Genomic DNA, 24,612 nt, shown 5'->3' with positions numbered 1-24,612 from the left:
GACTGCGCCAGGGAGAAGCTGGGGGGCAGGGGAAGGGCAGTGCCTGGAGCAGCCCCCCTCAGCCGGGGGAAGCTGGGGCAGAGGGGGCTGGCTCAGGGAGCTGCATTGCTGCAAACAGTTGTAGGTTTTTTTTTTGCTGCTGGGTTACTCCAAAATGGCTCATGCACCCAAAGGGCTTCATGCAGGGGCCTGGGGAGAATGTGGCTGCGCCACTGCAGGTGCCAGAGCACCTCCTGGGCCCTGGCTGTGCTGGGGGGGCAGCCTTCGATCCATCCCTAACGTAGCTGCTGCTGGGGCAGCCAGTGAGGAGCCCGGCTGCACTGAGGCTGTGCAAGGCCCCAGTCCCTGCAGGGTGAGGTATTTCAGCTGAGCCTCAGTAAAATCCTCCACCCATCCAAGAGCCTTGTTGCAACACAGCAGGCGCTGCGCTGGAGGAGCTGCTCCCCGTGTCCCCACTGTGGCCCTACCCTGTCCCCGCGCTGCCAGCTCTGAGCTCGGATCCCCAGCCGGGAGCAGCAGCAGCTCCCAGCCAGCCCCGGTGCAGAGGGCCTGCAGTCTCCCCCCATTGCAGCAGAGCACAAGGTCAGGTGAAGGTGCTTGAGCTCCTGCACAGAGAGACACGACTCAGAAAAGAGGTTTGGTTTAATTGAAGACGTTTGGAGAGAGGCTGACGGTGGCAGCACAATGCTCTTCAATAAATAACGGTCCGTGAGGCGGGGACGTCGCTGACACCTCAGAGGATGGGGTGGCAGGAGGACACATGGATCAGTCACAGGTCCCCTGGGGACGTGCTCAAGTGCTGCGGGAGTGGAGCTGGGTTGTGTAACGGGCAGGACAGAAAGAGGGATGGGGGGGTACAGACATCAGTCCCAGACAACCAGGAGAGAAACATTCTAGTCCAGAGGAAGCAAGTGCTGAGGAAAACCAGGGGCTTCAGCTGCTGAAGAAACTCATATAAACCAACAGCTGTGTTTAAGTGAAAAGTGGATAAGCAGGGGAAAAAAAGCCCAACCGAAAACCAAAAAGGGGTAAGAAATGAGGCTGGAAGGGTGCTTCAGGTCTCCCCTGGGAAAAGCACTGTAGCTAGGAGGGAGGGCAGCAGTTCTGCCGGGGGGGCCAGCCAGGCTGTGAGAGGAGCACTGGGGACAATGGGGACAGCCAAAGCCTCCCTGCCAGTGCCTCGGCAAAGCCAAGGCAACACCTGCTCCCCATGGGCTGGTGGTGGGTGCTGAGCTGGCTCTGCTGGGCTGGAGGCAGCCTGGCCCCCACCATGAGGTGGTGGCAGCCGCAGCCTGGCCCAAGGAGCCAGGTGGCCCCACAGCACAGGAGGGGAGCCCCTGGGCAGTGCCAGGCTGCGGTGCCATGAGCAACTCAGTCAAGGCTGCGCAGACCTGCCCTGCTCTTCTGCAAGCTGCTCCACCACATCACTAGCAGGCAGGAACACGCAGCCCTGCAGAGGGGAACTGGTGGCAGCAGGCTGTGAGCCCACCATGCTCTATCTCAGTGCCCCAGCCGCGGGTGGCAGAGCTCCTCTTCCACCACGCGGTCCAGCTAAAACTCCCAAGAGAGGCACCTTGGCCAAAGCTGTGAGCACCAGCCCCAGCTCAGCCTGCAGCTCCCTGCGCCATTGCGCATCCTCTGCCGCCAGCCTGCAGCCCTCAAGCCTGGCTCAGCCTGCCTGCTGCACAGCGGGCTGCACAGAGCCGTTGCGCTCCTAAACTGAAGGGGAACCCGAGCTGCATAGGTTGGAAGGAGCCTCTGCAGTGCTCTGCTCCAACAGCCCACACAGGGGTCAGCCCTGGCTTCTCGGGGTTAACAGTCTCCCAAGGATGGACTCTCCAACAGCTCAGAGCTTGACTGTCCTCAGGGAGACACTGGTTTTTCCTTGTGGTGACTAATCCCTGGGCTAGACCTCTTCAAGCCCTGAAGAGGGACAAGCACCTCCCGGCAGAACAGCCGCCTGCTGCTCCAAAATGTGGTTATGTGCCAGCTCCTGGGGCTGGAGCAATCTGCTTCCTGCAACCCAGGCTGCAGGGCTGGCCAGGGCTGTGGAGGAAGCTGTGCTCACAGGGGCTTTCTGTGCCAGAGCCACCACTGAGCCTAGCATCAGCACCACAGTGCCAGCCCTGTGGCAGCCGTGGGCAGAGCGGGGAGCGAGTTCCAACCACCCTTCTCGGGAACCACACACAAAGCTTGCTTCCTGCACCCTTTTATTAACTAACTCCTACCTCAGGGGCTTACAGACACTGAAATGACTTTATGGTCATCTGGCCTGCACGATCTTAACGTGCTTGCTTTCTCTTCTAAGCCTGAGCCTGACCTGTACCATGTCTCATCTGCTGCCCTGCCCACAGCCGCTGACAGAGCTGGCCCTGCCTGCACAGGCAGGCGATGCGCCAGCTACAGCTTAGGCCTCCTGCGCTCAAGGCCCAGTTTCAAAACAAGAGGAGAATGAGGAACACGGCGCTGAGCAGGGAAGGGGGATTCGCAATGGGACCCCGACAGGGTGCAGGGATACCTGCACCTCTGACCCGTGCCCAGGCTGGGTGAGCTGCAGAAACTCACACCTTAAAAGCAAAGCGTTTGCCCAACCTCGCTCCGAGGCACAGGAAGGGTGCCTGGCCTGGCCGTGGCACACAGGAACAGCGGGGCCCTCCACGCAGGCTGGACATTAACTGCCGGGGAACTGAGACACAGCCCCAGGCTGGCACAGCCACGGGGGACCCGCGGCCAGGACAGGAGCCGCAGGGAGGCTGTCTGCCAGCACAGCCCCACCGAGGTGCCCAGATGATGGCCAGTGAGCAGCTGGGGGAGCTTTTCTTCAGCAAGGAAAAGCTGCTTTGATCCCTGCACAGAGCTCATCCCTAAAGACCCTGCAAGAGTTCAGCCCCAGTGCCATGAGAGGGTGCGTGCAAGGGGAGGAGAAGGGCTCCACAGCAGAGTCCACAGGGCTCTGGCTGCAGCAGTGGCTCTACACCCTCAGCTCCCCTCCCCTGCTCTGTTCCAACTTGGACAAAGGCAGAAAGAGCTATACAGTATAATATATATATTTCACTATGAAATAGCAATTTCATTCCCTGCCTTCTACTTGATGCATCCTTAATTAAATGCTTCTTTTTAAGTCACTCCAGAGGGCTGGCGCGGCTGGGTAGTTTCTCACAGGAGGCTGTTACCCTCCCTGGAAGTTACCCCCAGGAAGCACCAGCAGCTGACTTGGCAGGAGCCAGACAGGATCCTCACTCCCACCTTCCCCCGCAACAAGGTCACAACCGTATATTCTGCCAGCAGCAGCCTGCCAGGGCGCTCACAGCTCATTTACATGGTTGGTCAGTGCAGATTCATTCACCTCATTCACGCTACTTTCAGTAGCCATGGTGTGGAAGCAGCAGCTGAACCCCTCTACATCATGTGTACGAATAGGAGCAAACCAGAGGCAAGGGAAGTGACGGGGACAGTGCAACATGCACACAGACCGGTGACGCAAAGGGCCCTCAGCTACGGCACAGCCAGATGCCTCGCACGACGGCCAGGCCTGCCCAGGCAGCGTTCGCAGGCTCCAGGCCACAGGGGTAAGTCAGGGCTGCAGCCCGTCAAGTGTGAAGTCTGCCTAATCTCAGTCAACCTGTGAAACAAGGAGTCCTGTCCAGGGGCTGGGTCACTGACCAAGAGCCGTCATCACTGGAATCAGCGCAGAGCCGGATGGGTCAGGAGATGAAAGGAAGAACAATCCTACAGAAAGAAAAGAGGGCAGCTGTCTTAGGGAAGCCAGGCATTACATGTTTCTTCAAGCACACTGGGAAACCAATGTCCTGAAGACCTTGTTGGAGACCCAGGCAAACAGGCTGCCAGTTACTGGGCTGGGACACTGAGCTGGGGAAAGAGGAAGGACTCAGGCACTCTGGGTCTTGCAAGCTGGTCTGACTGAGCTGGAAAAAGGAGACAGCAGGGACCACAAACTAGAGACTGGAGCACAGGACCACAAGCTGGAGACTGGAGCACAGCCTGGAGAGGGCACAGGATGCCCCGGACACCTCGCTAGAGAGATGCTCTCAGCTGCCCTAGGATGGCAGCTGTGGGGCATTGCCACTGCGTCACTGCCGGCCTTGGACAGAGAAGGGAGCTTTTCCCCAGGTACCTACCTTTGCTTTTTGTACATCTTCCAATCCAGTCACATCGTCCGGCTATATTCAATGCCGCTCTTGGCAGAAATGCCAGACCAGGGCAGAAGACTGCAGAGAATGCTCTGGGCTTGTCGATATATCCGCTGGGGAATTGAACATGGGCTCAGGCTGGCTAGCGTTGATCCAATGTGCTGTAGGTAGTCAGTGGCCATCAGTTAAGGAGAGCAAGATTTACACTGTAACTTCAGAAATAACTTAAAATACTCTGGGCTAGCACTCCCTAAAGAGACCCCATGACAAAGAAAGATGGTTTACTCAGACAGATCTGCTTCTCATATTAATTGCCTGCTCCTTTCTATCAAAAGCAGGTCTGCTTTGCACCATAAAAAAAGGCAATTTGGGAACACCGCTCCAACTTGTGTGGGAAATCCCTCCTCTAAGCCGTTCCCTTTGCATTCCACAGCAAGTTCCTGTGGGGATGGCAATCCATCCACCTGCCTGGAGAGGTTTGGACAGACTAGCTACACTCAGGAAAGATCAGATTTCTTCTCCGTGATCCAACGACCTGAAATAAACCCCCAAAGTCAGTTTGAGAGCAGCCTGCTGAGATCCAGGCCAGGAGAGGGTCATAGGGGATCCCGGGCCACAGGAAACAAGACCAAGGTCTTCTGTGCCGTGCTGCTGTAGAAATCCTGCACCACAAACCAGAGCACGCCTAGCACTCTGACTTAACACCAGCATTCACCATCACTGGCACCAAACTCGCTCCAACTTAGAATTCAATGTACCATCCCACTTGATAGTGGGTCACTGTCAAATCCCTCTAACATCACCTTCCTTTCAGCTTCAGACTAAACTCGCATCTGAGCAGGCATCAGTCCCTAGATCTAGCCAGGTCACACTTTGCTAGATTGCCATTTTTAACCCAAAACATAGTGTGGCATCTGCTTATTGTGTTCCACTGCTAATCAGACTGAAGGTAAAGGATATAAGATTGTCCAGGGTGGGTGTCCACCATTGATGTACAGGACGTAGGTAAAGCCATCTTTGAGGACCCCTCTGATGGAATAATAATAGGGAAGATAGTGGTGCTGCTTAAAGTCTCTGTTTTCATAGAAGTTTATTGCTGTGTTGTTAGTGGTGAGGACGTGCAGGTAGATGGCTTTGCAGTGATCTTGGGCAGTCGTCGATATATGGTCTTTTAAACTTTCAAGCAAGAGCGAACCTGTTGAAGGAAGGAACAGCAGAATCACACAGTGCAGCTGCCTTGTCAGAGACAGTACGAAGGTTCGTAGGTCCCAGCTGAGATCTGCTGCACCCAGCGTCTAAGCAGCGATTGCTGTGCATGCTTGAAGACCCCAGATCCCACCCAGTTCTCTCAGACCCTCCCGAGGAATTGAACAGGACCACACTACATAGTTTTAATATTAATTTCATCACACCTATGAGCATGGCTTCACAAAACAGATTTTATAAAGACACAAACTTCTGATTCGATAACCACAAAGATGAGCCAGACACGGGAATCTGACAATACTGCCCATCCCCAGCCAAGCAGCGCTTGGCTTTAGGGTAGGTCAATGAGTCATTTCCAATGGTATCAGTTCCATCACATTTTAAAGCCATTTAAGAGAGCAGAGCGTCAAAACAGAATTTCACAAGCAGGTTATTGCATTGTGTCTGCTGAACTCAAATTAAAATCTAAGAACTGGTAGGACTTTAAGATCCATTCTAAGGAGGGGAGCCTTAGCCTCATTCAACCCGGATTTGCTGCAGCCACTAGTCAGCAGGTGAAACCAGAAAAGGGCACAGAGGATACTCCAGTCCCAAGAGACAAGACCTGGAGGTTCATCCAAACCGCCTCAACATGGCATGAAGGACCCAGCAGAACCCGCAGGGGAACTTCTTCCATCAGGTGTGGTAACAACAGGCTAAAGAATTAGTTTAGCTAATCCAAAATACAGATGAAATTTATGCTGCTGTTTCACAATTCCCAGAACACGTAAGACTTTGAGCAGGACCCACAGGATTTCAGAGCAGAAGTCAACAGCACTGACTTCACAGTCACTTGATACTTAGTGGGAATTTACATCAGCCAAGCACAAAAAGACACTGAGAGACATCAACAGGAGAGCAGTTTGGTTTTGTTATGAGATATTCCACTCTTCTACCTCTTAGAAATCCAACTGCTCTCTGGTTTAAGAATAGCAGAGAACTAGAAACCAAAGCCTTTTAATGGCTGCCAGAGAAAAATCAGAGCTTTAGTGCTTAAAAGCATGCCTGGGGTGAAAAGCCTTCTGCATGAAAGACTTCAGCTTCAAACGCAAGTAGAAAAACTCTCAAGAGAAAGGTCTCAGCAAAAGCAGCAGCTTCTTTAAGTTGTTTTGCTATAGGTGGAAGTCCAGAGGTTTTGAGAGAGCACGGCAACATGCTGTCTACATGTAACAGATACAGGAAATACTGATTCTGAAAGGAGAAAATTCCAGCAAGATGGAGCCAGAAAAAAAAAAAAAAAATTATGAATTGCTAACTGAAAGGAGACTCAAAACCACCACAATTTTGCAGAGCAGAAGACACCTTTACCACACTATTCTGTGCGCTTTATTCTTTGCACAAAAAAAATTATCTTCGGCAGCATTTCAATGCAAGTTTTAAATACAGCGCTCCCACTGAGGACTCTTCTGGTCATTTCTTTATGTATCCTATCAGTTTGTACCTTTCTAAACACGACTCGGGGAGAAGGGAGGACTTGAAGACAATAAGTTATACCTGTATCCACTGAAGAGACTCCAGATGTGCAACACTGGGTCACGCTGCCAAACCTGGCCTATTTCCTTTTGCAGATCCAAGATATAGATCATGCTTGAAATTGCACCAGAAGGGCTCTTATTTGATGACAAAAGATATCCTGCTCTAAACAGAGATAAGCCCTTCCGACTGCAGGATTTTCAAACGGCTGCAAAAATGCTGTGTGTTGTATCAGGCATTCAGAGCTGACTTTTACACGCATTTGACAGATTTAATCAGGTCCAAGCTACGCTCTTTTTCCACTTCCCTTTGTCTTTTTCTAAACGTTTGTTCTATCTGTTGAAGTTGAAAGGTTCAAAGCCCCCAGGGACCACACTTCTGATACCCATGAAAGGAAATCGGAAGCCAGGGAGCATATGCTCCCTTTCGTCCCCACCAGACAGGCTTCAAACCCTGCTCCAGGGTGAAGTCCTAGCACTTTCAGCCAGTCTCAGCAGCAGGAGTGCAAGTTTTTGGTGTGCTCAGCTGTCCCCTAGGAACAAGGCGGACAAAGCCCCACGCTCTTCAGAAACATTTGTTCAGAAACACAATGGTTGTGCCTACACCAGTAAAAACATCTCAGTGCACCTGCATTAGCACCAAGAAGGAGATGTGAGTGCATCACCTTCCCGATGGCTGGTATAAATCACCGACACGCTTTTCTCAAAAGGGTATTGTGGTGAAATGGTGCAGCTCCTTCAGTCATGCCCTCTAGTCACACATGGCAAACAGCAGCAGCAGAGTTGTCACATAGCAGCATCTTACCTATTCCATGTTTTCTGAACTCTTTCACCACTCCAAGACTTAGGATGTAAGCAACTTGAGTGTCCACAGGAAAATTGGAAGCTAGGATATCTCCATCCTGAGTAGAGATATGACAAGTTATTTAGTAAGATACCTGGGGAGGCACAGGAGAAGGCAAGAATCCTGTATGGAAACATCTGAAAACAAGGCTATAGCAGACAACTTCACCAAATAGTCTTAGCTGAAGCTGGAAAGGAGGTAGGGAGGAAAAAAAAAGAACCAAGCATGATCCCTTACGGCTTATTCCTACTTCCATAGCATCTTCCCAGATGCAGAACACAAATCATGATGTTTCCTTACTATATACATTATCTGTGGGCTTAGGGACAATTTGCTTTCTTTACCGGTAAGGATTCAAAGTACCAATTCTAGAGTTACACATCAGTGTCTAGAGCAGTCCAGCAACAGTTTTCATTGCCTGCATGCTCCATCTGAGCTTCGTGTCAGCTGGAGATCTCTGTACAGCTGTAGAGGACAAGGAGCATGTTCTACAGGCCCAATCTGTCTGAATAAGCCCCTGGCTTTCAGCTTGGCTGGAACAAGAGCCTTTTGTTAGAGCTGCTGAAGATGCAGTTTCTGACTTTGACTAACTTTGAGGTGAAGCCAGATAGCTAAAGTGAAGAGACCCATGCTGCTCAACGCTCTCGGTTCCTATGAATGTTAAGATTATTGTTTAATCATAACACTGATGGTCTTTTAGAAGTTACATTCTCTCTGCATTGCCCCTGCTTTTTTTTTTTTTTTTTAAATCCACTTGCCTATGCTGGTTTCCCTACTCTAACCCATACTGTCGTCAGTGACCATCTCTTCTTCACCTCTCTGCTGTACTGTGTTGTCTCTCCTGGCCTCTGTTATCCACGAAGCCTGAGCTTTCTGCAGATTGGTTACCTCTGCTTTGCATTCCAGACAGTGACCATGTAAATGAAGGAATTTCTGCAGGAAGTCACAAGAGTGACTCGCCCACTACAGCTAAGGAAGTTCAACCCTTACATAAGAAAGGAAGAGGTTCGTTCTCCCACAGCTGCGCATACCTCAGTCACCAGAGATGACCAGGCACACTGAAAACAGCCAGGCAGCAATTAAATGGCCTGCTACACAGTCACTTTTGGATTACACCCGCATGATGTGATGACTTTGCACAGCACATCAGGCAGTACACTTCCCATCGGGTCACAGCTGCTTGGCCCCAGCAGGAAGAGACTTTGTGGTACCAGGCTGCTGAGCAGCCCACGTGTTCAGGCACATCCCACCACCCATGCTCCATTAGCTGGAAATAGGCACGTTCTTGGTTTCTTAAATTAACTCCAGATCACTCTTATAAATGTCTGGATGGAGCGGGGGGGAAATACCCCAAACAGGTTCCATCGCAGTTAACCACGGCAAGAGGTGGACTATCTCATACTGAAGCACGATTTAGTAGCGTACCTCTTTATGCACCTTTGTTCTGCTCTTGATCTCTGCCACTATCATTCCCACGATGGAGCCTCTATATGTGGCTGCGAGGGAAAAGAACTTCTTGTTGGAAGTGATATCTCGGTACCATGAGTCAGGGTACCTGTGAAGGAAGGAAAAACAGGAATGTCTGGGGACACTGAGCTAAGATGCTGCTCCACTGGAAATGGGCAGCAGCATCTTTAAATGCCGGACGCTAGAACTGCAGGCCAATGTATTTTGCACAAGACTAAGGGAGGGAAGCTGTACTAGTGGAAGGGCTGTCTTCTGCAAAGACATACAGCCAAGTAGCTCAGCCATATGTCAATCTGGAGCTCCTTCTATGCTACTAATTTAGCTTATTCCATGAAATCTGGGTAAAGAAGTTATTCACCTTTCCTGTCCCAACTGTTGTATGGTACCAAAGAACACCAAACAGCTGCTGTACCCCATTTGGTAGCATGGTTTCTTTCAGTTACATCTAAGCAGCAATGCAGACTGCTCATGTAATGGCCTCCTGCTTTGCTAAGACAACCACATTTTCATTTTACATTCATTGCCCAGAGCTCTCACTTCCATCTTTAGCAAGTTATTTTTAAACGCAAGATCCATCTGCCCTCATCTAAGAGCGTAAGGATCTCATTAATTTGATACACATGTGAAAAAAATACTGCATACTGGTACAAAAAAAAAAATCACATCATCAGCCTCCAGCTCTCCTCCCCCTTCTGCAGCTACTAAAGGGAAACTAGCTTACACTAATTTATTTCAAAGTGAGAGTTCAGCATGCCTTGTGTTTGAAAGAAATCTACAAATTCAAAATATTATGAATGCTTTTGCTGGTTTGTTACATTTTATGCAATCTTAATTATAATCCGCGAAAATCCTCTATAAACCTTGTCAACAAAGCTAAAGAAAAAAAAATCCTTGAAGTCTACAGCTGTAATTTTGCTGGATGCTTTAAGCTAGAAAGCTATCACTGTTCCCCAGAAAAGCTCCTTATTCCCATGCTTGTGCAGACACAAGCATTTACCAAACAGGGGCCCGGGACTGACCTGCGACAGACTGAGATCAGCTTTAAACCAGATCTTTGCCAGAGCTTTGGGACCAACACTGATACTGAGTACACAGGCAAGTCCTGTTCAGTCTCTCCCTGGGCCGTTCAGAAGGACAGTCCCTTAGGAACAGTTGCTCCATGTCGATTTGCTTCAGCTTTGAGGGCGCTTTCTCAGTACACACTCCAGAACACAGCTTGTTTTCACAAGGATGCTATCCTTTTTCCTGGAGGTGTGCTCCTTTCCCCATCTCATACACAGTCTTTCCCAAGAAGCTGATCCACCCCTTTAATTACAAAGCCCATTTTTCTGCCAAGATTTGCACACAGGAACTTTCTGATGACTTTTAAGACCCTGCAGGACAGGCAGCAAAGGGCCATTAACAGGAACACCACCACAGTGCACACAAGATTCAGAACCTGCTGCTATCTTAGCAACAGCCCAGATGGCTGCAGAGCCTTTAGTGTCAGCTCTGAACCCGACCACTGCAGATTCACACCATTTGCTTCTAGATCCCCGCTGCCTCACACCCCAAACCAGTAACGTACTCTATTGGGAACCAGTCGCCACAGAGCTGTTTCACTGTGTCTATGTCATCGTGGCAGAGAAGACGCAGGTTTACGTCCGTAAGTGCAGTCGGGGGCACTTCCTCTGTCATTCACGCCTGCAGGAAAAGAAAGCACATTAAGAAGGATGAAACACAGATTCCAATTCCCAGCTTCAGTCAGGCATCTGTGCAAAGGCAGCAGGAGGTTCTCAGTATCACTGAAGTTGTTCTTCCCAGCAGAACAAGTTTTCAAGAGAGATGAAGCAAAACCTAGCAACATTAACCTGAGAAGCAATTCAAAGCCCTGTTGCCTACAGGATAAGCACAGCTCATTTCTCAGCCTGACCCACCCTGCCAGCTCCATATCCGTACCCACCCCGCGCCCTGCGAGCACAGTCCAGTGATGCCGCATGTGAAGGAGTATGCGGCACTTCCAAAAAGAGCTCAGGATGCTACACTAAATAAGCCAACTCAGCCAGTGCGCTGAGTGTTACCTCACGATGCAGGACCAATATTTTTTGAAACAAAACTGAACAAATAGCTTACAAAGGAAACACTGCTAGAACATTTATAAAGTCCTCTTACACAATCCCGTCATCTCCAGTTAGTAGTATGCAGGGGATTCAAATTCTTTAAAATGTTAATTTTGCTTAACATGCTGGTGAAATGAGATCTAGTTTCATTTCCCGTCATTCCTACGTGCTACAACTCCACGAGGGCTGGTTTTCCAGCCCAGCAGAGTGCGTTCAAATACAGAAATGCCAACATACCCTTTTCTTTCACCATCACATTACCACAATCCTGCTACCCACGTATAGGACACTTGCTCCAACATCTTCATCCTTTTTTAACAAGGTACCAGAGGGAAAGCAGCAAGCAATAACTAACGTGGCTGTAAAAGCATTTGTAGCGCAGACGCATGAATGAAGAACAGATCTTGAGAACAGGCTTTAGGCAGGACAAAGGCCTCTGCGAGACACTGAGCACACAGAGCAAACAAGGCAGAGACAGGGCAGCTGCAGGACTGTTCCCTTTCACAGGCCGCCTGCAGTTCTCCATCCACAGCTTTGTCCCTCTCACTCCAGCCCTCCTAGACCCAGGTCAAAGAACCAGACCAAGATTCAAAGAAAAAAACCCCACCCTTCAACTAAAAAGTTGTTTGGTTTCCTTTTTGCTTTCTTCTCCCAATTTTAAGAGACTCAAATCTTGGTTTTGAAATACCAAGTTATAAGGAAAAGCTGCACGCAGCAGTGCTTGTGTACACCCTCCTGTTGAACGGGATGCTCATCTCTCCCATGCTCTTGCTTTGAAGCTCACAGACTCAAGATTTAAACACACTTCCCACTGAACTGGATATGCCATTTGAACAGTTTTAACATAAAACTCACATCACCTCCGTAATACACTCTGTAACTGGCAAAGGCACACAAAAGGAGTAGGCATAGCAATGATCCCAGTTTGATGTGTTTTGACAGCACACAACTGTGCGCCGATTGCTCTCCTAAAAATTTGGAACCACCCCTTTCTGCTGTACCCCTAAGAAAAAACAGGTTAAGCCATAAAATCCACATTCCATCCTCAAATTTCTCTTTTAAGGTACATAAGCCAGCTTTTCTCTACAGTTCCCCTTGATGAACTGGTAGAAAGCAACTCCCAGTTAGCACAACGTGATGCTATTCGGAGAGCAGTGAGTCCCCAGATGCCAGGGTCCTTGGAACTCAACATCGGTGCTGAAAGAGAGGTAATTAGCACTGCTAACGAGAATAATGTTCACCCTTGAGTCTGTCACTCTCCCTGCAACACACGTCATATGACTCCTTTGCACCAGCTAGAGCAGTGTGAACTCCCACCTCTCCGTCCTGGACAGTAGCATAAAGCCCCTACACTGCATTGGCCCAGATCTCCCAGGGAGGAAGGAGGAACTCTGCACTGGTCTGTGTGCAACCTGGAACACCTCAAACAGCTAATATATCAACAGGAGAAAGGACACAATTAAGGTCCACTATTATCTACATAAATCTTTGCCAGCCCTTTTCCCATGGCAACAGAAAGAATGGCAAAATGCTTCAATGGAGCAAGGGTCCAAGGACGTTCTCCTACAGCTTCTGAAAAAGATGAAATACGGTGGGGTTCCTCAAGCAAGCGATCCTTCCCAGACACAGCTTCCCTCCCAGTGACTGTCCTACATATTTCCCTGAGAAGGGCATCTGAGGGGACCTGCATATTGATATGGATCACTTGTTCTTCTCCAAAGAAGTCCTTAAAAAGAATCACAGCTATTTCACAGCCTGTTCTAGGACTGTGGCTGCATATTTACCAAGCAGCCTACAGCTTTCACAACCAGTCCAGATGCTAGTTTCAAAACAACTTAAGCACCTAGGAAACCCACAAAACCAGTACTCCTTGCTGCTTTTAAAACTGATTTTACACTCCTAGAAGTGGCTCAAGCCCCCTGTACCGTCATGACAGAAAGCATGCTCTCCACCACCAGCCCCTGGTGACCTTTTAACATGCTTTAACTTTACCCTGTGGAGCCCCAAAGGAAAGGCACGTTCACTCGCTGTGGCTGATATGATCTGCACCGCTGCTGGTTGAGGTAGCTGATGCACAGTGGTGTGGGCCCCAGTCCCATCCTCCCACCCTCACTGGACCCGTTGCTGAGCCATTTCAGAGTGCTGACCCACCACAAGATCACAAAGCGAGGGCAAAACAATCGTTTGTAGGCCAGGACTGTTTGGCAAAAGCTCGGGGAGCATAAGACAGGCTTCCCAGCGGCGGAAAAAAAAAGGAGGGAGGAGTGAGGAGGAGCAAGCAGGCACGTACAGCTAGAGCTGCTTCGGCCATGGCGAAGATCCAAGCCCGGCTACATCGCTTCGTTAGTGAGCATTAAGCGGCACTCAGGTCTGCAACAGCAATGCTCTTGCTCATACATTTTATTTTTCTTCAGAAGTTTCAATGCCCCTGTAAGGCAACACCCTTTCTCAGTCAATACTCTCAGCATTAATAAATCAGAGATAAATGAAACAACCATCATAGAGCAGTACTTTTGCTAATGAGTAGGAAAGACAGAGGCCTAGGAGCAGACCTAGCCAGCAGCTGCTGCAGGAGAGGCAGAGCCAGCACAGGACGCATTCTTGCGAGGATTAGTTCATGTTTATTTAACACTATATTCTCAAAGAGCTAGGCAAGCATTATGCATTATCCTGTAGCTGAAGCCAGCCTTTAAAAAAATAATCCATTACTGTTTTGTTGAACAGGATAATTCCCCTCCCCTCAAATTCAGACAGCCATTTCCCAGCAAACACAAACCGGCTGTGTTTGCAAGAACTCACTCCATCCACTTTGCATTATGTGATCCAACCTGATGCTCCTGCACATTTAAAGGACATTTAGGACAGCCACCTGGCACTGTGTCCTGCCACAAGGTTTTAGGAGAGCAGACATGTGCACCTTCCTCCCTGGCCAGTTGCCGCTGCCGGAAGAGCTGCGGTCAGTGGTTGCTAACACCAAAGGAGAAGAAATCCCAGGCAATCAATTCTCTTCATACCCAGGTGACAGCCTCTGGCTCTTCACAGGCACCTGGGCAAACACCCAAGACCCCGGTGCTGCCCCTCTGCACAGCCTGTGGCACACTGCAATTAGCAGAGCGGGAGTCCTGAACAAAAGCCTCAGCTAGCACAGGGACGAGGGATCACTTTCAGAGGCAACTTGGTTTTAGAGAACAAAAGATCTGTTTGGAAGCATAAAGAATTTTATTTAAAAAAACCTCAACGGTATCAGTGTTAAATACAACCCTAGGACTCAACGGAAGCTAAAAGGGCCTTCAGGTGTTTAGCGGTAGCACAGCTCCACTCGCTGCAGCAACACTGACAACACCGAGTTCCGACCTTTGAGACCAAGTGGTGGTTGCTGTGAAGCAAAGCGTAGGTGATACCGTAAGCCAGTGATTATGGACTCTCTAAGACTCAATTTTGGAGTGTTAGAAAGCAGGCATTCTTTATTGCAGCACTGGGTGCACACAGGATCACTCCACCTAGTGTGCGTGCAGAGTTGTTCAACTACAAAGGTTATAAGCAATCAGAATATACATATTAATTACATTTCCCAGAAATGATTAACACATTCATACTATCACCTAGAACTCATTAATATATGTAAATGTCCTTGACTCATGCGCATCCATGTCCACTGGTGGTCTTCCAGGGTCCTCTGGTGGTCATCGATAGTCTTCCTCACCGTGTCCACTGGTTGAATTTGATCTTTGCACATACTCAGTTTGTCTTTTGGCTTAGTTTGCAACTCCTGTTCTCACAAAACTTGCTTATTTTAGCATCTCTCCCTACCTATTCTACCCAAGGATACAATGTCTCAAGACTTCCTTTTATCCAACTAAACCCAGCAGATGTCTAACCCATCTGCTTACAAAGCATTTAAAACTTAGCTACGTTATTCCAGTAAGGAGGGAACCAGATGTTCTTTTTCAGTCGGTATCAGTAAGGCCTGAGGTGCCTTCCACCCCACTGCTGTTCAAGGCTACTGTATCACCAGCTACTGTATCATAGACTCCAGCCATGTAGAGTTAACAGAAGGAGGTCCACAGCCATATTTGAAACCCAAAGTGAAGTTACCTTATTTATTATCTTTTTCTCAGGTGTCAGTCTTTGTTCATGTGATAGCCATGGTCTGGGAAGCGGCATGGTTAACATCATCCACTGCCTCTCGACCCAGGAGGCCACAGCAACCTCACCCTTTTGTCAACATGAGAAACACTCACTTATGGCAATCAAAAAATGAGCCAACGCTTTATGCTTATGAAGGGATCGTGCAGTTAAACATGTGAAAAAAGCTCCAAGGACACCCTTTTCCAAAATACCGAAGTTCGCAGTGAGTAGAACCAGAAGCTGAGCATTTAATTCCCTTTCCCACCTAAAAACTGCAGATATTAACACACAACAAATTAATTTCAAAAAAACTACAGAAAAGTATAAAGGTTTTGAGCATTTCTACTAGTCTTCTGCCTTGCCCTATTGAAACAAATCTGGCAAAACGTTTTGGCCTTAGGTGTATTGGGCAGCTGCAGAGAAACCTGTCAAATACTCATTACAAATATTTAGCAGTAATGCAAGTAGGATGAAAGCAATAGTAATTACGTTACTAAATAAGCCAGCTTAACAGGTAATGTAAAATTAAAGCACACTGTAAGGCTAAACTTACTATTTAAAAAATAATGTCATAAGTCTCGGCGTCAATAAGCTCTAACTTTAATAAGCTAAAGAACAGTATTTAACAATTCTGTCTAAAAGGCAGAGGAGCTTTTAGCTTACAGCATGAGTCCAAGCAACGGTTGAGACTCCGTGAATTATCAATGTTCACTCGGCACAATGAGCTGAGTACAGGTACTGACATATTCCTACCAACAGCACTTCCAGTTTGTACCATGCAAAAGTAGATCTTGTTTTGAGTTTAGGTTAGCTACAAGGTGCAGGGACAGTTTCTTTACTTGAACTACATGCTTCACAGCTAAGAAACCTCAACTCAGACTTTCTCAAGAGCAGGATATTTTCTTTTCTTCTTAGATCTCTTGTACGGAAAAAAAAAAAAGTGAGGAAAATCTACACAATACCATCTTTCTAGAGAAACTGAGGTACTCGCACAGAATCAGCACTCTTAATCCAACAGGGTGTTCAGATGCAAGATAAAGCCTGATGCTTACTAGAATTTGGCAGGCAGCTGCATAAATGCTTTTGAAAATCCCTAAAGCACTTCCATACCTACAAAAGCCTGGCCAAGTGGTTCAACAAGTTAGATTTCCCTTGTTTAGCACTATTAGACATGTTTTAATGATGTTTCTGCCTTGTGCATCCTGAGAAAAGGAGCTGGATTTGAGCAATGAGCAATCATATGATTCTGGTTTTATGAATTTTTATTTGGACTTCAACTTCCATCCAGATAAACTCATGAAAATCCCAAATAAAAATTTTATCATCTAGCAACAAATATCACTGAATTTCCTGGCAGAATAAAAGCAAGGTAATCTAAGACCAAAGCTATATGAATACCAACTACAATCGTTCACACAAGAACACACATGAAGGAATCTTCTTCACTTGCAGAAACAAAGCCAGACTAAAGTCCATCAAAATCTTTTACTTTCCAATTTAAATGCTAATTGAAATCAATTCATTCTGAACAGAAAGAAGCAAACCTGCAGGACAGAATAAAGAAAAATAAGCCCTGGCAGGCTAGTGGATTTTTTGTAAAGTGATCCTACAGTTCAGGAAGAGCTGCACTGAAAGGCACATGGCCAACCACCCCACTACTGCAGGCACCTCCGTCATTAAACTGACCCTTATTTACTTGGGCTCAAGCTTTTCACCTCCCAGAATTCAAAGCACTTTCTTCAAGCACACTCCTGCCAGATTATTGAGAAGGATTATCTGCTGTTGTTCCACAGAAGGAAAAGATTAAGCTCCTCCAGACAACTATCAAGCACATTCCATGCATGGGCCAGGCGTGAGGATCTGCACCGATGCTGAACAAGTCTGTTCTGCAAAGGCAGCAGGCATGCGAGTTGGCTCTTCCTCCCATTGTCAGGTCACGTCCCTCTGCCTGTGACTGCATGTTTCTCTACCCAGCACTTGAGCGATGGACATATGCACAGTAGCTGTATTTTACTTTACATGAGCAGACCATCTGCTCAGCACAAACACTGGCTAGCAGATACTCCCTGCAAGATTTGCATGCACACAGAGCAGGCTGGAGCTGGATTTCTCTACACCTGGTACTCTCACCAGAGGTGCTGCCCCAGTGTCGCCACCAAATCCCTGTTTCCAACTTCTGTGTGGACAGTCCTCAAATCCTAGCAAGACAAGACTTCCAGGGGTAAAAAAAATTAATGACACCTGGCATCCTCTTACTTCTAACTAAATAGGATCAGAGAAAGCCCAGACAGAATTTTAAGAGCTACTCAAAATGCAGGACAGGCGCACATTAGCTGTGGCTGAGCAACACGGTACTCAAAACCGACACGAACTCTGCTATTGTCTGGGGAGTATCACTTCCAGAGCACCAGCGGGAGTTTTCACAGCTATGTCTCTCTACCTTGTGCCATCTGGCACTGGGGATTTAATTTACATTAAACCTTTCAATCTGAACCAGCCAAAGGTCTAATTCCAACAAAGCAGTAAAGATTTCCCATCTGCATTTCGTTTTAAGCTTACGGCAGTTTTAGGTTACTGGTCTCGCAGGGAATGTTCCACACAGACACCCCTGTTACCAAGCTCCTATTATTTAATACAATAAAATTGCAACTGTATTTGAAAACATCATGAATTCATTACTAAGAATCTCAGAGATGCGCTTCTATGACTTAGGGTAACATCATCAACACAATAGGAGTCAAATTTTTAGAGATATTTACATACTTGTTGGCTTGATACCACCTAGGTACTATTTCAAGTCCAGCCATAGAATAAAAAAAAATGAGGTTGGAAGGACCCTTTGGGGTTTAACCCAACTTAGATCAAGTTGCTCAGCCCCATGGTCCCATGCAATGTCAGTCAGGAGCAAATCTCCTCACCCCACCTGGGCTCAGATGAGTTCCTTTGCACCCAAAGGCACAAGTGGAAAGCTGGGGTGTTAAACGTGCTGTCTGCACCAACACAATCACCGCTGCTGTGTGCGCAATGCAAGGAAACCTCTATACGCTAATTGTAACACTCTACTTACCCCATTTAATGCTCCTGCTCCTTCTAGGAATCCCATACAGGTTCATTTAGGACAAACAATAAATAAACCCCAGAAGATGTGGTTCTCCTCGTTTCTGGTATGTTATGCAAACCAACGGAGCTTGGAGTTCACAATCACGAGCAGAACAGTGATCATTTTACTTCCATGCCTGTACCATTCATCACATCCCATAGGAATGCTGCTCAAAACTGCAATCACTTCGTTCCCTTCATTAGCAGAAGCAGGTGCTTGGAGTGAGCGAGACACTTACTGGGAAATCTAGGACAACGTGACTGATTTTGTGCCTTGGTCTGAAAATAATGTAATAATATGGCTGGAAAACAGGCTCCGATGTTAAGATTACGCTATTTCACAATAGTCCACAATGCCTTTTGATCCAGGCATTACATTTTGCTGTAATTTCCAGTGGAACCACAAGCATTCAACTTCAGAACCCCTCGTGAACCCCTGCTCAATCAAGGACATACACAAACTTAAGACTTTGAGGTCCTCATTATTTAAACTCCTTCAGTATCAGCTTCCTTCTGTGCACAAAACTGCCCTCAGGTATGCCATTAGTCCAGCCTTGCTATGCAGATTCCATTTGCCTCCAAAGCACACCCCGAGTACTAATGAGCTTCTCTCGGGGACACCACTCTGGAGAAAGGAGCTTGTCAGTGCCTGTACTTTCTTCTCCAGTAAACCTGTCCGGGGCAGCATGCTCGACCAGCACACCCCCGCAGTGGAGTAGTGCAAAAAACAGTGAGCTTGGGGAAGAAAGCTGAATTTATCTCAGTGTCAGGGAGGCTGGAGGGTAACCTTGGGTTTAGGAAAGACAGCTGCACCAGTGAATCGTCAGGTGCCACGAGACAGTTAACAAAGAATAATGTCTTCCTGAGCTAGCCAGACCAGCATGGGGGGAGCATATGGCTGAGCCCAAAGTACAAGAACTGGGCAATTAATAAAGTAAACTTTGAAGTAAACAAAGGGCCTGAGCTGGCTTCAATCCGCATATTCCTTCCCAACCACTGTGGGCACTGATCACTGCGACGGAAAGCATAGAGAGACCAGTAACGGGCATCATGTTTGTATTTGGATTCAACTGTACACTGCAAACGCTGTATTATGCTTGTGCTGCAATTTCAGTATGCTGCTGTATCACCCTGCTTAAATCAAAATCCCATTTAACATCAAATACACCAAACAAGTAAATCTGATATTAAACCCTCCTCGTGTGGAGTATCTACAAGAGCCTGGCTAGAGCACATTGGATTCGGACAGGCAGAAAGGCAGCACTGTCGCACACAACCTGGGAAAAACCCGTCCTGGCATTCAGCCCTCCTCCCAAAGGCTTGCCCCACGCTGCTCAGCCAATTTTCCCTCAGCTCTGAAATTCTGACAACATCATTCTAAGAAACACACTCGCACATTGTCCCCAGCTCAGCACTTCATTTCCCATTATGCCCAGACTGAGGTGTGCACACCACAAGACTAAAAGCCTGAAAGCCAAATCACAGAATTACAGCAATTATCAATTTGGCCTCCTGCCATGAAGGACCAGGATTTGAAACAGACCCCAAAAGGATATGAAGAAATGAAAAGGCAAAAATGTAATTCTACCTGCGCAGCAAGCAGCGGTTATTTGTTCAAAATGAAAACACTTACTGTTAGTGAAATCCTTTTGTACTTGTATCCCTGATCCTCTGCACACTTGAAAGTTTGACTTGCCAGCCTTCCAGCAGCAGAAATGTTAATGTTCTGCATGCGGGTCACTTTCTGGGCTGTTCTGTTACCCTATAACTCTAGATACATTACTGAAGCCGTAGATTTCAGCAGAGCTGGTACATGAATAAAGTGTCTCTAAAGCGTACTGCAAAAGGCACAGCTTCCTGCTGCCCCAGATACAGCGATTCCTCCAGGGAATGGCAAACAAGAATCTCTAAGAGGGTTTCGCTGTTAAATCTTTTCTTGCTAAGACTCGGAAGAGAAAATCTGCTTTGTGACAGTAGCACTGCGGGGAGTTAAAACCAAAGGGTCACAATAGAGGTACATTTACAACAAGAAGCTCGCTAGAGGAGAGATCTAAGACCTTGCAAATGCCGAACACGGCAAGTTTCCAATAGGCAGCTGTTCCTCCAGAAAACAAAAAACAACCCCAAACAACTCATCATACATGCAGGCCTGCTGCCATTTCCAAATTAGAATAAACAGCTACACAGAAAATGTGTGTAGTGACTAAAAAAAAGGCTAGAAATTCAGCCTAGTGTAGTACAAACATGGGGAGAGGGGAATTTGAGCCTGCCTCCATTTCCTAGACACTGTCCTCATTACTGAGCAGCAACACAGCTGTCAATAAAACTCAGTCCCTCCGCCTACATCGTTATAGGAGACACTAACAAGTAACTTTTTAGATGCTATTAAAAACAAGCTGCTTTAAAACAAGCAAAAAAACTTGAAAAGAACATTCCTTGCCTAGTTGGCAGACAAGCACCCCAAACTCACTTCTCTCCAAGATCCCGAATTCAAAATTTGAGCTGACATGGCTCCTTTTCCTTTTCTTTCTCAATGGTGTTTTCCAGCATGAGACACCCAGGTTCGACTCAAAAACCCCACTGCTACTGCTTTAAGCTAGTAACATTTGAGATGGATTCTGGCACAGATGTCTGCTCTTACATCCACAGTAATAAGTTGAAAAGGAGAAATTAAAAGCCAACACTGGAAAACTGAGCAGATCCCTTTCCTACCTTTCTGCGAGTAGGCAAGTGTGGGTGGGGAGACGTAGTGTGAGACATGAAGCTCTAAATCTTTTTGCAACACCCTGCACTGATGCCATCAGACAGGCTGTGACTGGTTAAAAAACCAGGAAGACAGGAGTGATACCAGGCTAATAACGATTTTAGATAGCGTTTAATTTTTGAGTTTGTAGAAGAGGTGCTCAGACAAGACAGAACTTTCTCTGCTACTACACTGAACAGCTTAGCCCAATTGTTTCTTTAAAAGAAGATGTCTTAATATCAGAGGAACAAAGTGTTAACAGCAGCTGCTGGCACCAAGTCACTGCAGCAAATTCCTGTCCATCACCAAAGGCTGCCGCCAGCCCAGCAGCCTGTGATGACCAGGAAGGCAGAGCCGTGAGGATGTCTGAATCAACTCCGCAAACCACTTACAAGGAAGTCCCCAGGGTGGTACCTGTAATTCCTCAGGTATTTACAACAGCGCTGTCATCACGAGAGTCAGCCTCTGCAACACAGTTTCACCTGCTCCTGCTCATTCCATAAGTTACACTGGGAGTGGCCGGGGTGGGGGGCAGAGACGTGGAAAATGACCAGGAAGAGGGAGGACGAAAGGACCAGTTCACAACAGACAACGGGTAAGATATCAGCACTGACTTATCAGACTATACTCCCCTGATACCTACATTTATAACACCCCCTCAAAAAAAAAAAAAATCTACAAAAAAAAAAAGGCACCCCCACATGCAAATAATGATCATCCTTACTGGCAAAGAAATAACAGACATGAAAGAAGCACCAGACTTCATTAACAAAAATAAACACACACACACTATGTTAAAGACTCATTGAGCTCCCAACTACAAAAGACCATTTTTCTGAATTCTGCTGGTGGTTCCCACAACATTTCATGACATCTGACACCTACCCAGATACCAAAAGACACAACGCTACAACTCTGGTTTAGGAAAAGAAATGAAAATTAAAAATGCCACAGGTTTTAAGAGGGCATTCACAGGACAGCTGCTTACCAATTGCTCAGACACATTAAGTCAACTCGCTTTAAATACATCAAGCAACCAGCTGAGAGAAACAACAGCAGCAGCTACTTCAAAGAACAAAATGACGTATGAGAACAACACTTTACACACTACTGTGTGTTGCTTTATTTGCTACCAGGCAGAAAAAGACTAATTAAAGCACCAGTTCACAAGACATAACAGAACTACTTTTTTAACCTGCAAGATTAAAACCATCTACTTTAAAAGCCTGGCACCAGGCAGCACCCAGTACCGCTGCTTCTGATAGGGGTGAGGCTGCTCCAATGTTATCTTGTACGTGAAGAGTTAACACTCTAATTATAACGTGCTGGGAGAGAGCCACCAGCTCTTTTTCAAAAGAACCTCACTTCTGAAAAATCTGCTAGACTTTATTCATGCAGTCATTTGATTTATTTAAAAAAAAAACAAAACACCATACATTAGCACTCCCAAAAAGCTACCAGAAGTGTCCCCCATAAAGGCTTTTGAGAAAACTAAACTGGACTAAGGAGAGCCTATGGCAGATTAAAAGAAAGGAAGCAAATCTACGATGAATCCATAGTGAAAAGAGATTCCACCTATAATCCATTCAGCAGATGTATAAAAACTAGATGGGAGAAGAGATGAATAGATATGCAACAAAAATTGATGACCCTTTGGCACAGAGCACAGATTTCCAGGACGGTAAAATCTAAAGCTGTTCGCAGTTGTAGAAAGCTCTCACGATGCCAGAAGTCTAATAAAGTGGGAGATAAAGCCTGTACATCAGTAGATAAAAAAATGGAATGCAGGCCAGAGAAAGGCAAACATTTACAACTTGTGTTAACCACTGCATGGGGGAGAAAATAAATCCAGGCTCTCACAGCGAGTTCCCTGAGAATACAGAGTTAAGTTGATGGTTGGACTCTATGATCTGAAAGGTCCCTTCAAACCCAGGAAATTCTGTAATTCTATGATTAGTTTGCTGCTTTGCAACAGTCAATATAGGATATTGGGAATTATCAGAACACAGAGGGAAAAACCACACGTCTAGAAAGGAAAGCCTGTGGTCTGAGATAGTTACAGATATTTCACACCTCTTTATATCTGTCAGTAAAAAGCCAGACACCCAGCCACGTTCTCAAGAGTAAGGGGCCAAGGTTCAGAGGAGCTCGCCACGGTCGCCCAGCACGGGCGAGCTGATACCGGGAGGTGTTGTAGCACAACAAAGACAGGATCGACTATAACGGATACCGAGCAGGCTAACTCAGCTCAAACTCAACAAAGTAAACATAATTACAGATTTAAAGAGGATCACAGACCAGCCTAGGAGCAGGGACGGGGGGCGGGCCTAAGCCTGTCCCGGGCGCAGGTCGCCATGGCAACCCCGCCCTCCCCCCCCGGCTCGGCGACGGAGACCCCCACCGCGTTTCTCTGCTCACCTCGGAGGGGCGGCGGACGCGCCGCGGGGCGGGCGGGACAGTTCAGAGCATACCGGGACGGCGGAGAAGGAGGAGAAGGGCTGAGGGACCGGCGGCCGCGGCGGACACCGGCGAGCACTTCCTTTCCCCTGAGGGGAAGCACCTCGTAGCAAAACACCTCCGCATAGGCTGGCTGCCACCACGTGACCGGCGCAGCCCGCGCAGGCGCAGAAGGAAATCCCCCCTCGGCTCCCTGCGGCCACGTGGGCAGCGCGCGGAACTACAGCGGCTAATTAAAGGAGATAATTACAATTAGCGATGCGTCCTCAAGCACAAACGCTGGGGGAACAGGACGCAGGTTGGGCGCGGGCCTCTCCCGCAGTTTCCCCCCCTCCCAGTCCTAGACTACAAGGGGCACTGAGGCTCAATGCCGATTAACGACTTTAACCCCGAAATTAGACGTTTTTAAGCGTTTTTCCTTGTCTTTGAATTTCTACAAAGTGCGATGGGATAGAATAGGATATTTCAGTTGGAAAGGACCTACAACCATCACCTAGTCCACCTGCCTGACCGCTTCAGGGCTGACCAAAAGTTAAAGCATGTCATTATAATATTTTTATTATTACTATTTACCTCCCCTTCCCAGAGAAGGGCAAACACAGCTTCCTTCTCAGCTGTTTCATTCCAATTAGATTTTCACAGCTTCCATCTTAATCCAAGCCATTTTCGCGGCCAGCGTGCAACCCGGTAACCGCAGCCACCACATCTCCTCCGCAGGGACAACAGCAGCGGAGGTTCTTTGTCAAAGTCAGGTAGAAAGGACCCACATTTCTCACTTTTTCGCCCAGCAGAGGGGCTCAGAGAATCACAGCATGACAGGCGCATTGCGCGCTCACAGCAGCAAGTCCTGCCGCCCTTCCCGGGGGGGCTTCCACACCCACCCACCCCTCGCCCAAGGCTGGCCAGC

The 24,612-nt window shown here is 47.6% G+C and overlaps 1 protein-coding gene across 1 annotated transcript; it reads right to left on the bottom strand.

The window, feature by feature from the left end:
• Positions 1 to 624: 624 nt before the first annotated feature.
• NAA60 (N-alpha-acetyltransferase 60, NatF catalytic subunit) lies at positions 625 to 23,816 on the bottom strand. The gene is made up of 7 exons (XM_074596528.1): positions 23,667 to 23,816; positions 10,747 to 10,862; positions 9,138 to 9,267; positions 7,674 to 7,770; positions 5,112 to 5,346; positions 4,140 to 4,325; positions 625 to 3,729 (listed from the first exon to the last, which is right to left on the bottom strand). Exons 2-6 carry the CDS (start codon positions 10,854 to 10,856, stop codon positions 4,169 to 4,171), a joined length of 729 nt encoding a protein of 242 aa, XP_074452629.1. The 5' UTR covers positions 10,857 to 10,862; positions 23,667 to 23,816; the 3' UTR covers positions 625 to 3,729; positions 4,140 to 4,168.
• Between the last annotated feature and the right edge of the window lie 796 nt (positions 23,817 to 24,612).

The sequence above is a fragment of the Larus michahellis genome, chromosome 8, assembly GCF_964199755.1.
Source record: "Larus michahellis chromosome 8, bLarMic1.1, whole genome shotgun sequence".
Taxonomy (NCBI): Eukaryota; Metazoa; Chordata; class Aves; order Charadriiformes; family Laridae; genus Larus; species Larus michahellis.
The sequence above is the reverse complement of the archived record's forward strand: the minus strand, read 5'-3'. Positions and strand labels throughout refer to the sequence as shown.

Coding starts and splice junctions, on each gene's coding strand:
- NAA60 (XM_074596528.1), bottom strand. CDS start 10,856: ATGACAGAGGAAGTGCCCCCGACTGCACTTACGGACGTAAACCTGCGT. Junction 9,268..10,746: donor GGCGACTGGTTCCCAATAGA/GTACGTTACTGG, acceptor CTTCCTTCACAG/GTACCCTGACTCATGGTACC. Junction 4,326..5,111: donor CACCCACCCTGGACAATCTT/ATATCCTTTACC, acceptor ACTGATGGCCAC/TGACTACCTACAGCACATTG.